This window comes from Hippichthys cyanospilos, chromosome 15 (assembly GCF_059441005.1).
Source record: "Hippichthys cyanospilos isolate Australia breed blue-spotted pipefish chromosome 15, RoL_Hcya_1.0, whole genome shotgun sequence".
Classification (NCBI taxonomy): domain Eukaryota; kingdom Metazoa; phylum Chordata; class Actinopteri; order Syngnathiformes; family Syngnathidae; genus Hippichthys; species Hippichthys cyanospilos.
The window spans coordinates 3,521,779-3,537,833 of NC_142383.1; the positions used below are offsets into that span (position 1 = coordinate 3,521,779).

General features: G+C 38.8%; 1 protein-coding gene across 2 annotated transcripts in view; it reads right to left on the bottom strand.

The window, feature by feature from the left end:
* The window catches only part of LOC148411392 (whirlin-like), a 147,126-nt gene that overhangs the window by 13,249 nt on the left and 117,822 nt on the right, over positions 1 to 16,055 (bottom strand). For both annotated transcript variants that reach the window (XM_088435435.1, XM_088435436.1), the window contains 4 exons: positions 13,940 to 14,014; positions 12,709 to 13,288; positions 8,209 to 8,366; positions 5,396 to 5,518 (listed from right to left, as the gene is read on the bottom strand). In XM_088435435.1, the coding sequence (XP_088291561.1) occupies positions 5,396 to 5,518; positions 8,209 to 8,366; positions 12,709 to 13,288; positions 13,940 to 14,014 (936 nt within the window). The remainder of the gene's footprint in view (positions 1 to 5,395; positions 5,519 to 8,208; positions 8,367 to 12,708; positions 13,289 to 13,939; positions 14,015 to 16,055) is intronic.

Genomic DNA, 16,055 nt, shown 5'->3' on the forward strand with positions numbered 1-16,055 from the left:
GCAAGTCAATGTGATTTCAGCCTTATGTTAAACAGAAAGTTCCCTCTAGAGTTGTCAAAAATATACGACAGGTTCATCAAGGATTTTGAAGCTTCATTCTCCCACTTCTGAGTACCAGTATGACATTAATGTGAAAGTAAACAGTTTAAATATCTTCTTAATTGGTTTCAGTGGCAGTCCATGCGTTTCACACTTAGGCCTTCACTGATTCGACTTGAAAAAATACCCCAGAAGCACACATAAGCAATTACTGGGCTACACAGGCTATTTTTCGGAGCATTTAAACATCATTACACCAGCATTAGCAATTAAAACTTAGCATTAGACTGTACGTGATACTGGCAAAACTTAAAATAATAAAATAAACCAATAAAATGATAACATTTCATTAAGGAAGGATCCCTGACTCCAGAAAAGGTTTGAGAATCCCTGGCCTAAACAACTGACTTGCTGGATTAAAAAACAAAACAACAAGATTTTGGTACGTGTCCTTGAAATTGAGACAAAACAATGGGGCTGGTGAAATCCATCGGGACTCGGTACACTAGGCTGGAAATGTGCACTGTCCCAGTTCAAATTAGAAATTTGGTCACCCTCCCTTTATCCCAAATAAAAAAAAAAAAAAAAAAGTCCAGCGACTGCTAATGTTTGTTATCTGTTTGTTAGTTAGTGCCGTACGCATTATATAGCGTATCACTGTGAAAGTAGATTAGATAGATTTGAAACAAAATCTGTTTTGTCTGTCGTATTATTAGGCAGCTGCTCATCGCTTATTAAAAGGGGAAGTATTTGGGGGGTCTGAATGATACTTAGCAGATTGCAAAATAGAATACCACTTCTAGGTGCCAGTAAATTCTGCACAATGGTAGCTTTTAAGCATAACCTATATCTAACAACATGGACATTGATAAAACTCCATGTTTGACTTTATCATGATCCATTTCACTTGTGCCTGTCAAAACTTGAAACCCCTTGACCTTATTACACGTAGCTAAGATAGCACTCACATAGAGACCATTTTATCATTACAACATGATTTTTATCTCATTTTTAAGAGTCTGCGCTTGCAACAATTACCCGATGCTGGTAGAGCAGTCAGTCATCATGAAGGGACGTTAGCAGTGATAACGGGTGCTACAGGACCGGTGATTTGGAGTGATAACAGCTGGCATTCAGTAAGCATCCGCATCGAGGGAGAAGTCTTCACTAGCCAAAGGTGTGCTAAATCAACTTGACTGTGTTATACAATTGGGACAGAATAATATAGTGTAGTGGCTGGGATTTGATGCCATCATCTGTCCATGGAATAGAACCCTGGCCCCTCGGGACAGCCAGAAACAAAATTAATGTTGCGCTTCCCTTTCTCCTGTTAGCTTCCTCAAAGCCAGTTTATCATGCTGATGCTCAGTCCTGACCCTAGCAAACAACGAAGTTGTGTGCCTTGCTCAAGGGTCTAATAATACCAAGTTACCTTCCCCTAGGTGAGAGTTTTCAATGTTCACTTCTCCGGCTTGAAAATGGAAGATGTCCAAAGTCTCTCCACTTTGCAGTGGTGACCTCAAGGCTGCTGTGTTATTAATGGCTTCAAATAACAATGAAGCACTACACTGTTATTGTTCAGGGATATAACCGGTCGTGACATCAATAAGGTTGGCTTGGAAGTTAGTTGTTAAAACGGGAAAAGAAAATTATCTTTCCAAGTCACTTGAAGTTATTTAAGACTGTAAATTATGATTGATCTACGCAAATGGACCCTTAATTCCATAAATCAGCTTCCTGTAAATGTTTGCTTTAATTTACTTTTCCTCCACATCTGTTTTGTGGAATAGAGAGAGCTGAAATAATAAATCAGAGTCGCAATGATAGTAATAAACCTTTTCAACTAAGTCTTATACAATTACAAAGCGAAAATAGGCCACTGATATCAAATCCGACCAGAATGTTGGGGTGCAACAGTTAGTCAATTCAGCTTGACAGGATGCTGTCAAGTTGAAGATGGAGTCCTATCTAACTTTTTTTGTGACTCCGGAGGCAGCTGACAAATACCGACTGGTTAAACGGAATGTGGGTTTGGCGGTGGTCTCGGAAAAACCTTGGGTGTGGGAGGAGTTTGGTTTGGTGAGTCCATGGAAAACAGCTTCCGGACAGCTTTGAGGAAATGAAGATATATATACCATCCGAAAAAAAACCAAACCACAATCTAATACAAAAAATCATCAATCATTAGTTCAGTTTTTCTCATGGGGGGTAGGGAAAAGGATTTGTTTTGGCCATGTGATAAATTGTGATGAAATAAGGGTTGGCATTTTTTTTCAGGCGCTTTGAGGCACTTGATTTTTCCTGCTTAGAAAAAACCTTTAACCTGTATAAATTCTGGAGAAAAAAAGTAGTTGCTGAAAGTTTTAATTATATTGCTTTTTCCTTGTGTCAATTTGAAAAAGGATATAGTTTCAGGTATACTTATACAATTTTTATAGAGAATAATATTATTTTAGGTTGCCGTGGCAAGGGGGGGGGGGGGGGGGGGGGTTCTCTTTCCTACGGGGGGCTTTGCAAACTATAATTGCGATGCAGTGCATTTGTTTCCCTGTATGACCGATGTAAGACTTTGGTCCTCATTGCCGGCAGTAAGTCGAATTAGTTTCCGGTGAGAGTTGGACTCCGCCAAGGCTGCCCTTTGTCTGTTCATTACTTTTATGGACAGAATTTCTAGGTGCAGCCGAAGCATTGAGGGGCCCAGTTTGGGGGTCTCAGCATTTCATCTCTGCTATTTGCAGATGATGTGGTGCTGTTGGCCTCCTCAACTCATGACGAGTGTAAAGCGGCTGGGATGAAAATCAGCACCTCCAAATCTGAGACTATGGTCCTCAGTCAGGAAGGGCGGAGTGCCCTCTCCGGGTCGGGGATGAGGTCCTGCCCTAAGTGGAGGAGTTTGAGTATCTTGTTCACATGTGAGGGTAGGATGGGACGGGAGATTGTCAGACGGATCGGTGCCGGTCTCTTGTGGTGAAGAAAGAGCTGAGCCGAAAGGCGAAGCTCTCTATTTACTGGTCGATCCATGTTCCTGCCCTCACCTATGGTCACGGGCTGTGGGTCATGACTAAAAAAAACGAGATCCCGGATACAAGCGGTCGAAATGAGTTTTCTCCGCAGGATGTCCTGGCTCTTCCTTCGAGATAAGGTAAAAAACTCCGTCATCCAGGAGAGGCTCAGCGTCGAGCTGCTGCTCCTTCGCTTTGAGAGGAGCAAGTCGAGGTGGGCATCTGGTTAGGATGCTTCCTGTACGCATCCCTGATGAGGTGTTCCGGGCATGTCCCAGTGGAAGGAGGCCCCAGGGACGACCCAGGACACACTGGGGAGACCATGGGGATCCTTCCGGAGGAGCTGGGTTGAATGAAGTGGCCAGGGAGAGGAAAGTTTGGGCTTCCCTGCTCAGGCTGTTACCCCGCGACCCGAACCCGGAATACAGCGGTAGAAGATGGATGGATGGATGCCTTAGTTGCAGTCCTAGCACGCAATATATACGTATTTGACCGTGGATGCATGCACAAAGTGCAACTGTATATTTTGTCAGATTTCTTGCTCTTCAGCTCATATGTTGCACCTCATATTACCAGCACACTTCCTTTCCTGGTTCTCTAACTTACAGTTCTGTCTTTTCTGTACATTCTCAGAATCTGCAAGTCTTGATTTCCAATCCATTCATTCATCCTGATGCAATCAGTATCCTTTTTTATTTCAATCAGGACCTCACTAGGAGGGAAACTGTGAGACAGCTTTGAACACATTGTGGACTAGTGCCTCTGTTCTGATCTCCCAACGGTAGTTCTGTGTTGAAATAACGTTTTGTACCGTAGTTGTCAGCAATGCAAGTCTTTGTTGTCTATGGCAAGATGACATGTGCTGAGCAAAGCACATATATACACATATACACATATACTGTGTATATATATATATATATATATATATATATATATATATATATATATATATATATATATATATATATATATATATATATATATATATATATATATATATATATATATATATATTTAACATATAACATAGTTTTCCTTTGTGGTACCCAAAATGTAATTTCCAACAATGCTTCATTATTTATTTCATTATATTATGGAATCGTTGAAAAAACAAGTACTGACCATGTTGGTCAAATATAATCTTTTTTATTTTATAAATTTGGTTGATCAAATGTAACCAAGGAAGGCACGGAGGAAGAGAGGCTAGCACGTACGCCTCAAAGATGAGAGACCTGAGTTCTATTCCAGCTTGCTCAGGCCATCCTGTGTGAAGTTTGCATGTTCTCCCTGTGCCCTTGTAGGCTCTCTCCGGGCACTTCGGATTCCTCACATATTCCAAAAACATGCATGGCAGATGTATCGGACACTCAATCACCGGGATCAAACTCAAGGCCCGGGGGGGCAGATCTGGCCCGCCACAACATTTTAGGTGTCCTGTAAAATGCTGATATGACTACAAATTTCTGACTAAAATACTAAACTTGCAAGTTGTCTAACTTTTAAAATGTTGGCGGGTGGGGTGGGACAAGCATTTTCTTATTCACAAACTCTCTTTTGAACTGTTTTTTGTCAGCTTCTGATTTTAAAACTAGTGTGTGACAAACACATTTAAAATTTATTTGTATTCACAGTCAGTGTAGCCCTCTGAAAGAAACTATAACTACAATGTGGTCCACGATAAAAATGAGTTGACACCTCTGCTGTAAATTGTCCTTCGGTGTGATTGGGTCGTGAATGTTTGTTCATCCCTGTGTGCCATGCAATTGGATGGTAACCAGTTCATGGTGTCAACCACCTACAGCCCAAGTCACCAGCAAGCCAGTGACCCCCGTGAGGATAAGCTACGATCTAAAATGGATGGCCTGAAATGTGACCAATTTTTTTGGCGAGTGATCTGTTCTTAGGGTTCACTTGCACTGCAGGAATTGTTTGACAGTTCAGAAGCTCTGCCATTTGCGTGGTGGGGCCCTGCTTTCTATTTTTATCATTTATAATATTTTAATGTTTTTCATTGCTTTCAATCATTAATGACTTTATACTATCTATACCGGTTTAGGGTTGCAGGTGAGCAGGAGTCTTTCTCAGCAAACTTTGAGTAATGGCTGTAGTAAAGATTAAGCTGGTAATCAATTGCAAAGTACATACAAATGAAAATTCATGTTCATATATAAATATATATATGGACATATGTTCACATTTGTTTTGATTTAGAACTAAAATGGTGTTGAAACACTTATCCAATTTACTATACTGTTTGTCTTCATTCCAGTGAGGTAAGATGACAAATCTTCATCAAAATGTACGTTGTGTTAACTATATGCTAAGAGTGGCAGAATTACATAATTCTAACTCACCTGTATTGTGACAATTCGTGGCAATGGCTGTCGAGTGTTGGCTCCCCCTTCAATAGCGATGCCCAAAGTACTTGCACTCTTTGCCACCCTCACTAGTGTGGAGGTGGGCTCCAGCAGTCCTGGCTAAAGTCAGGCAGATAAAACAGTTAACAATTTGTAATGGATGATGTTGCATATGTTTTCATTATCTCTGGAAGGATTTGCATTTTCTGAAGTTGACAAATAATGATTAAGTGACATGCTTTCTATAGTTCTTGCTGAGCTTTCCCCACAATTACGAGTAAACCATTTATAGACTAATTTGTTGTCATTTTGATTGGAATCTTATTAATCACTCCTACGCAGGCTATTACATGTATAAAAACAATAAGAAGTGTCTGCAGCATTCGATGAAATTGCCAGTGTAACCTCCAAAATTCAGTCCGTATTTATTCTTGGGCATTTTAAAATGATGCCGAGCTATGTATAAGGAATCACACCCATGCTCAAGTGGAAGCGTTAGCAAATTTTGTGAGACAGCTCTGTCAGCAATTAAGCAACCATGCCTTTTTTTTAACTTTCATTTTAGAACTGGTGTTGGGTAGAAGAGAATTTACACCTACTTGGCCAAGAAAACCACAGCTTTTAATTTTGTAGTTGCAAAATTTTACTGTAGAAATTGGTCCAAGTGGCTAAAATGTGGTTTTGGCTGCAAGAATTTTGTGAGTTTGTTTGCTCTTTCCAAAAGCTGAACTCTGCTACAAATAGCTGGAATTGGATTTTGGGAGCATGCGGTGGACAGATCAGTTTGTGATCGTCATTAAACGGAGGTGAACCTGGGCCAATACAAGAGTGGATTTGCCGTAAAATTTCAAATGAAACCTGATGCAAGTCCTTCAATTGCACCCGATGGAGAGGCCATCACTGTTAGTACACTTTGGCTTTGTTGTCTAGAAATGAAGCCTGTGCATTGATGAAGTGTACATTAATGGAGCATAAAGACTGCTACTTAACTGGGTATTTTTCTTCTCCTCTTAACTTCTTAATTTTAAGTACCGTAATTCCCAAATATAAGACACATTTTCCCCCCAAAAATGAACGCTAAAAATATGGGTGCATCGTATAAACGGTAACTTAAAAATTGGATTTTTTTGGTATTATTTTTTATTCGACACCATTCGTGGAAAATTGATTTGTAAGCCACAAAAGTTGAGTTTTGAATATTACTAAAACCGAGAGGATCTTTCGCAGTTATAATGTCTCCAGCTGATTTCAATTAAGAGTGCACCGGTTACAGCACATGGAAAGGTATTCCTTTTGACACGTTTATTAATTGCGATCTTTTGGCATATACACATAATCATAAACTTTTTGAAACACGGGTGCTAGTCAACTTTGGATATTTATTGTCAAATTAACAGCTTGAAATAGATCTCATGTAAAAAGGTGATCAGAGATCTTTATTTGAAATGATTTCAATTGGAATGACTAAAGTTTCAGTGTAAAACAAATATTTGAGAAAAGGAGACATTTTGCATGCATGGGAAACTTTCTTTTTGTTCAGCTCATGAAAAGAAGAGACTTTATGCTCTCCCCTACTAACCACGGTGAGATATTTGAGGAAATTCAAAATGGTTTAGTTTATATTTTTAGACATACAAATAATTCACATCTCTATACATCAAGTATTCTATATTTGAGTTTGTTTAGTTTACTTTATATTTGTTATATTTGTTAAGTTAAACTGCAGAGAACTGTACTGAAGAATGTATGATGATTTCAGTGGAAATATTTTTTAAATTACAAAAAAAACAACAACATTGACTGGGACTGTTTTGGAGGTTTCACTGTTCTTTATTAACCTTCTAAAAAGGTTTTGGTAAACAGAATTGTGTAGTAGACCACATAATGACTCGTAAACAACATAATCCAGGAAAAAATTTGTGTATCCCATATCAAATACTTCCTCACACTTCTTCCCTCCCAGAATATACTTACTTTTGTCATTTTGAAATACACTTTTAATTGACTGTATCACTTTCCATTAATTTTGCCATCACTGACAACAAAGCTTCACCCTTTCTGACCTCACATATTGAACATTCACCAGACGTTTTCTACACCGCAGTAGTAAATGAACTAATAAATGGAACATTTGAATGAATGAATAAAATGAATGGGAGTATTAAAAAAACTCAAAACAAAAGCAAACAGCGTGCAAAATCAGAGGGAGGATGTTGCTTGTGGACTTGTCCTAATAAATTAATGAGAACTAAAAGTGATAAATTATTCCCTCAGTAAGCCTCTGAATTTAAGTGGACCATTAAACCTCAAATAGCCTCAGAAACTACTCATGAAAAGTTTACATTACATTTGCGTCTGGAGAGGAGGCTAAATTATTTGAGAACTGCAGTTCTTCTGCTACGAAAACAGACTAAATGAATGAAGCACATTTTGCATTTTGAATTGTAAGATGCATGTATAAATATTGACATTTTTTTCATGGCCTCTCCACAGCAGTGGACTGTAAGCAACAAAGGCCCTTGGCTTGTTCCTAAAATAGCACTGTGTGAGAGCTCCATAAGCCCAGAGCTTCCATCTATTACGATACATGCACATCAATGAGGCCGGGGTGGAAGAGGAGCCTCGGCCAAACATAACAGGGCTGTTATTTTTAGGCTCACACTTCACTTAGAATCACTTCAAATGGTCGTCACAATGGCAGAGATCAAGCAGCAGACACACTTCTTGAATCATATATTGCATTTCCCTCAACTATTAATATGCTCATTCATTCATGTCGAGCCCACAGCTGCTTGGATGTACACCCTCACCGGTTTGGTGGGGTTGTCCCCCCCACCCCCCTGGCTGTCTTGAGGGTGTCGTGAGCATGAGGAATGGGAGCTGCTGATGTGTCCTGACTCAGCTATGTCCACACCGCTGTCCTCACTGAGAGTCTGGCCACTGTCTGACAGCTGAGACAGGGCGCCACCTGAGGAGGGGAGCAGGCACACGTGATGTCATCACTTTGATTCTATCGGGGAACCGAATCAGTGTGTTTGTCTTTCGATTTCAATGAGGCCTACCACTGTATGGTATAGATACAGTAAAGTGCTATAAAAATGCTAGCGCTGATGTGGCAGGAATACACAGGTAACACGTGCCTCTTCCTGCGCACCACTTTGTGCCATTTTTGCCATTCAAACGTAAACGAAACAGTGAGGTCACTCGCATTGGTGTAAAAAATAAAAATACGTTATCATTTATCAAATACAGTGAAACCTTGAGTTACGGGCGCTTTCTTCATACCACGAAAATGACTTACCGTATAAAAGAAACAAAACGAAATAAAAGAAAACAAAACAATGAAAAACAACAATGAAAGACTTGAACACTGTGTGAAAGTGGAAATACTATCTTCGTATGAAAAAGTTTTCTTTTTCTGTTGTTTTGTAAATGGACATAAAAGGAATTGAACATCGCCTCACTCGAAAGGTAATGTATCGTAACATTTAATGTGATATTTTTTTTGTGCTTGCAATGATTTACACGTAAAACGTGATTCATAATGTGACAAAAATCATGATTCAAAAACTACTCCGGAGTGGATTGATATAAAAAAACGAAATACAGTATTACAAAAATAAGGCATTTCAAAACCGATACATGATTTTTGGAAGCAGAACCTCATATTGCAATACGCGTATTGCGTCACTTCGTATCGCAATACAGTGATCCCCCTACTTCGCGGTTAATGGCGGGCTTCAACCCCCCGCGAAGTCTGAAACCCGCGAAGTAGGGTATCAGTTCCTAGATTTCTATGTACGCCCCAATATAGCTGCAGTAACCATAAACAATCCTTTTTTTTTTATTTTTTGCGTATTTTATTTCCTTTCTCCAATTATTTAACATTATTTTATCCTTATTAATATTATTTTATATTGATCAAAAACCTAAAATTACTTAGTTTGTTGAGAATTTGTTCTCAGGACTGGTTATCTGCACCAAGACTCCGGTGAAAGATTACGCAAGTCATCACACGTTGAACTTCACATTTATTTTGGCTCATGTATGGTGTATCACGTAGTATCTGTTGAATAATAAATCAACAACAATGTTAAAGTCAGTCAACTAACATATAAACACTTGCCGAACTTTAATCTATGAATTTACTGTATTTTTAGCCGACATTAGCGGGTTAGCAACAACTAACAACAACTACTAACTATAAAGTGCAACCTCTACACAAACGAACACATAAACAGAATAAACTCATCGCTTACTAAACATAGGGAGTAGCGTGCGTTATCAACATACTGTAAATGATAATAAACTATAAATATGAGCTTACGTTGTCATTCACTACGGCACCGTAACGAGATGAATGACGCACAGAGACCGTAAACAGGAAACGGAAATGCAACGCAACCCGACAAATTAAAATGCATGCATTTCAAAATAAGATAAACAAAACGTCATGAACACTAACGCTTGAAGAATTCTTAACATAATTATTACTGAGTTATTTGATGACTACAGTACTGTATAACGTACATTTTTGCTTTTTCAATTTTTTTTCCATTTTTGCGCTTTTTTAAAATTATTTTTTATTTTGAAATATCATTAATTTTTCCTGGAAAAACCCGCCAAGTACTGAGACCGCGATATCTGAGACCGCGAAGTAGGAGGGATCGCTGTATATCAATATATCGCTATTATCGCCCAGCACTAGTTGACACCAACCCCAAACATTTTTTTCTATTACAGTGAATTGATACAGCAAAGCTAGCGGAGTTGTTTTTTTCAGTCAGTTTAGACTACGTCCTACGTAGAATACCGACACCAATCTGAAAGAAAACATTGTTCAAAAAATCTTAGATTAATTTAATTTTGAAGGGACACTTATTGAATTAATATTATTAAAAGTCAAGTCAAGTCAGGTTTTTTTTTACTGCATGACCTGTGCACCCTCTATTCTACACAAGGCATTCTGATTCTTATTGTGTTTGTACAAAGTGAGTTAAGCTGAAAATCAACCAGTTTTATTAAAGCAGCCAATTTGCTGCTTACTGTGTTTGAAAATTAAATCATCCGTTAGCCAAGCGGCGCTCACAAGATGAGCCGTGGTTGGTCGTCACTTAAGGCAAGTGCAACTGTGATGCTGTTTTCAGTTGACAACAAGTGGCAAAATGACTGAGCCGTCAATGATAAAAAAGTGTGGATTTTGCTGCTTATTTCATATTTGACAACTCCTATATTAAGCAGAATGTCACCTTAAGAATATTGGGGTCACATTGAAAAGATTCTTCAACAATATTGACTGAACTGAATTTGACTTGAGCTCCCCTTTAATATTTAACACTAGATTAATTTTGCTTATGCAAAATTTGTCTGAAAAAATAAGGTTTCCAAAAAAAACAAAAAACAAAGAAAATATTTGTGACATTGGTATAGCTGCACAAATAGTGCATTTATGTTGTTCAAGGAAAAACACTCTAATCTCCCATGTGCCGTCAACAGCAACACCTGTTTGCTTTGTGGCTGATAAACACACAACCAGCCGCAACGTAATGATTACTTGCACGTTGTAATGATAACCATTAAGAAAGTTGCATCAAAAATATGCTTTTACTAAGATAATAATGTTCGGCTTTTATTAAAATAGTGATAAATGCTCCTTATAATTTGAGCTGAATGAGGAAAGCAAAATATTACACATTGCTTTCATTATAAAGCACACCACTGCAAATTACAACCACACAAATTTAATGTTGAATGAATTTTTACCGACAATGTGTCAAACAAAAATGAGTCCTGTATCATCATCACTAAAGAGGCAGATGATGCACCTCAAGCATTGACATCTCATTATATTGCAAAGAAATTAGTGTTGTTGCTGGTTGGTATCGTAGGCCTACAACATATAGCCAACCGCAAACTGTAAATCTCAAAGGACACTATTTTCTTTCTTTTTTTAACACGTAGAATGCTAGGCGCTCTGATTAATCCAATTTTAATGAGGTAAGCAAGTTGACAGATGTGTGCAATTTGATTGCCGTGACAAGACGTTGGGAGCTCGCTCCCACCAGCTACTAACTAAATGCACATTGTGCTCAGCTGTTGATGTGCATTTGACTAAAATATAATGTCATTTGTTGTATATTGTTGAGGTAAAAGCAAATGTTCTTACATTCCATTAAGAATGTTTTATTTGTGGATTTGTGGATGAGACAGGCAGACATGCAATTATTTAAGTAAGTGGGTGTTAGTCACTAGCAATTAGGCAGCAGAAAGAGTTACGCATGAATGTGAATGTTTAGATCTGGTTCTGAAGTATTGCAAAAACAACAACAACAACAAAAAAACATGTTGAAATGTTGTAGAACCATCTTGAGAATTTTATGAGACTACCAAAGATGCAAATAGTATATATGTTAAAAAAAAAAGAGTAGTACTGTTCTCACCTGACTATTACAAGGCACATGATTGGCTACTGGTAAGACAATCGACCAACGAGGGTAGAAGTTGTCACCCAGTGCCGCTCAGAAGTTGAAATCCACTCCTCATTGGTACCTGCGTCTTGTAGTTGAGCCCCTGGAGCTGGTTGACAGATTAACTGGCCAGTCAGGTGAGAACAGTACTTTTTGGTCTTTGCAAAGGAAGTTAGCTGAATCATCACACACAAGCGGCTAGATTAGACTGGCAAGGAGGAAAGAACTCTTTGGGATCTTCTTACATTTTGTAATAAATAGGAATTTCAAGTGTAAACTTTGCTTTTTAATCATGTTTGGTCAGCTACTTGCTTCACTCTAGTCAGATGTTTGAGCGCCTACTCGTAGAGCAACTGCGGCTCACCTTGATCAGGACTACATACAGCCAAGATGAGAAGGAATAACAGGACGGTTATTGTAAAAAGCTTAATAATTTATAACATTGAATAACTTAATAAGATTTAAGTAGTTTGACATTAGCGGAGTGCCTGTGGCAAGTGCATTTATAGTTAAACTTGTCTGGCATGCAGGAAACCTTCACAGTATGTCGCTCCAAAGTATCTTTAAAAAAAAAAAAATCACAATGCACTAACGGCGCAATAGGGGAGGCGCAAAGTAGCAAGGTATCACTGTATTGTGTTAATAAAGGAATTTTTTTTGACCACAAATAAAAGACCTTCTTTATTAGAGCCCTGATACGCTTTGACTTGGCTGCCATGAATCACGGCCATGGCAATTTGCAGAATTACAATATTTTGTTCTTTTCTTAAATTGAGTTTCTTTTGAAGGAAATTGTATTTTCAAAACTTGAACGATGTATTTTCTATGCCCTATTTTTCTCACCTCTAGCTTGGGGCAGCGGCCGCACCTCATTGACGTCGGGCTCTGCGTTGGGCCTGTGAACCTCCACTGTAACAAACTGTTGCTTAGAGCCTGGAGATGAGGCTTTGGACATTGTGGTTGGCTTAAGGGGAACAGGAGGTGGAGGAGGAGGTGGTGCGGGTAGTGGGGGTGGAGGGGGCGGTGAAGGGGATGCGTCAGTGACTTTGGCACCCCTGCTTGGGGACTGAACGCGTGGAAAAGGGCCAATACTCTGTTGGGCAATCACGGACAAATGAGAGGATGTTTTCTGTTCTCTCTTGGAGGGTGCCAAGAGTTCTTTCTTTCGGATGGCCGCATAGTCCCGGGAAGGTAACGTGGGAGGGTCTTGTTTGTGATGGAGTGAGGGTGATGAAGGGATGTAACCCGGCTTTTTGTTGTGGTTAAGGCGGGTAGGGGCTGTGAAGTGCAAGCCCGAGTGTGTGGATTCGGACGAAGGGCATTTGTTGAGTTGGTCTCTTCTACTCTTGCGCCTTTGCACCCCTGATGGGGGTGGAGGCTTGAAGGAGGGGGGAGAGTCAGCTGTGGTGGACTGTACATCATCCTGAAGTGAGAGGATATTTGTGATCATGATTGATTAGGGATATGGAAAGGACATGCTGCATGATAGCAAACACCATTTAGCCAGTGATAATATTAGTAAACTTATGAGAATTCTTAAGACGCATGTACATTCCAGATATTCAAATGCTTATACTAAATTGAAAATGTTGGTGACACTGCGTTCTGTACTTAAGTGGAATGAAAAACACTGACATATGAATGGCCACCAATGCATGGAATAAGAAACAAATGTAAGCATAAAAAAAGAATAAGGTATGATTTGAGAAGGAGGCAGCTGAGAATAATGGATGCCTAAAATCTTCCTGCTAGACTTGTTTTTCATCCCCCTGCCAAGAAAGAAAGCTAGGCAGAGGTGTGGAATATTTTGCCCACCCTTTACCATTCAATAAATGAAAAATGAAAAAAAAAAAGATCATCCTCAACCTTGCTTTGGTGCAAATGCTTATCTGGCTCTGACTAAACAAACTAGACAATGCCTGCAAGGATAGATTTCTCTGCTCGCCTCATCCCTTTCTACCATTGCTTGACTTCTACTTGTAAAATGCTGACTTCAACCCTGATTTGCCATTGTACCATGCCAATGTTTATGTGGCCAAACCCATATTTTTGTGCGCCAGGCTTTAGGTCTCACCAGAGTGATGTCAGCAAGCAGTGTGTTCAGACTGTCCAAGGGATCCTGTTGATTAGTTTCCACCATGCTGTCATTCTAAAAGATGCAAAACAGAAATAGATGAAGGGAAGGTAGAAATGGGGAGGTGAACAACAAGCACAGAAAACGTGAGCAGAGGAAAGAATGCAAACAGCCTGTGAGCAGACGTTACCAGAGTTGTGCATTTATCCCCAGTACAAATGGAAAATTTGATTCTCTAAGATGTGTTCAGGTCAACTGCAAGGTTCATGCTTAAAAATGCAAACACACACAGCTCTGTGCCAACCAGTCCAGCTTCTTATGTGAAGAAGACATTTGCAGAAAATTTACAGACAAGCTGAGTTCAGACATATTCAAGATACACTTTATTAACATTACACTACACACGTACAGGGCAGCAAAAGTGACTTAACTGGCTCGAGGCGTCCAAAAAACAGAAAAAAATGCTGCCCTTCATTTAACTGACACGAAACCAAAATCGAAGTCCCATCAATTCTGCCTAATGATTCGTCAACGCTATGCTGGGAGCACTTACACACATTCCCATTTAGAATATGATGATGATGATGATCTGAGAAAGACCATAGCTTTTCAAAACGTAGTAAGTATGGTAGTTTAAAATGAGTCAGGGTAACAGAAATTTTCAGTTCGTTCTCCTAGTGGTGTACAATGGATTATCAGCATTTCCCTTCAGTTCCTGACCTAAATTACTCCCAGGTTCATTCTGTTTTAGTGCTAATTATTTTTTTTTCATCCATTTTCATTGTGTTTGTGAGATTTTACATCGCTATTTATTGTACATTCACACCTCCAATTCAACTCAACCCGACTTTTTTAAGCACTTTCAAAACAACCGTAGTTGCATACAAAGTTCTGTAAATAAAGTATTAAATCAGACATCTATAATAAATACAAAGACGGATAATAATATATTTTATAACAGTAAAGTGGAGAGACCAGATTTTCGGAACTAAAGAAAGGGACATTACAATTTTGCTTAAAATTAATTTACGGACAGTTTTTACCAGGAAATATTTCTGACAAACGTACTGTATTTTACGCACTATAAGGCACATTGGATTATAAGGCACACGCTCAGTTAATGACATATTTTAAAACTTTTTTCCACATATAAGGCGCACCCTCAATTAATGACATATTTTAAAACTTTTTCAATCACAATATAGTAATACTCAAAGTAATAACAATAATAACTCAATAACTCCAAACTCTCAATAGCATAGTAACTCAATGTAAATATGTCCAACCTTGTTCAACTGCAAACACACAAAAGAAACAGGTAAAGCTTACTTTATCAGTTCATTCCCCATCTACGAATCACAATCTCCATATTGATCCATATATAAGGCGCACCTGGTTATAAGACGCACCATCAGCTTTTTAAAAAAATTAAACCTTTTAGGTGCGCCTTATAGTGCGGAAGACATGGTAATCACGTCCATCTGATGATTGGTGTTTGCATTTAGCCAATGCTAAATGCTATTTAGTTTACTGTTTGACGACGCTAACAAGTTGATGCACTCGCTTTTATCCAACCTTTGTTGCGCTATCCTGGTGTTGTAGTAATGTAGTAGTTACACACGAAAAAATATGCAATTGAGTTTACAAGCAGCTGTTCTATGGTGGTGTATCAAATAAGATTAAAAAAAGTTTCCATGTACACACTGTCATGTCCTCACGTACTAATCGTTGCTTTGTTTGAATGAGTATTTCTATGGATATTTCAGATGTCCCACTCTGTTAGTCATATTTGAATGCACCTCAAGTCAACTGCAAAAGGCGAGTGACAACAGTACTTGCTTTCTTTTGCTTATCCACGCATCTATTGATCGTTGACTGAAAGAAACTTTTTTTTTTTTCAAAACCATGTTCATAAACCTAGAAATCTAAAAACAACAAGTGTGTTGTTAATGTCCCACATTGTGACACTGGAAATGCACGAAAGCAGGAACTAGCGCTATTTCTGGTATGATAAAACATGAAGTGAATAAGTTCACACAAGACAAAAACGTTGATTTGAGCCTTCGCTTAGCGCACAATGAATGGAAACCAACCACAAGGGGCAATGTGAGTGAAC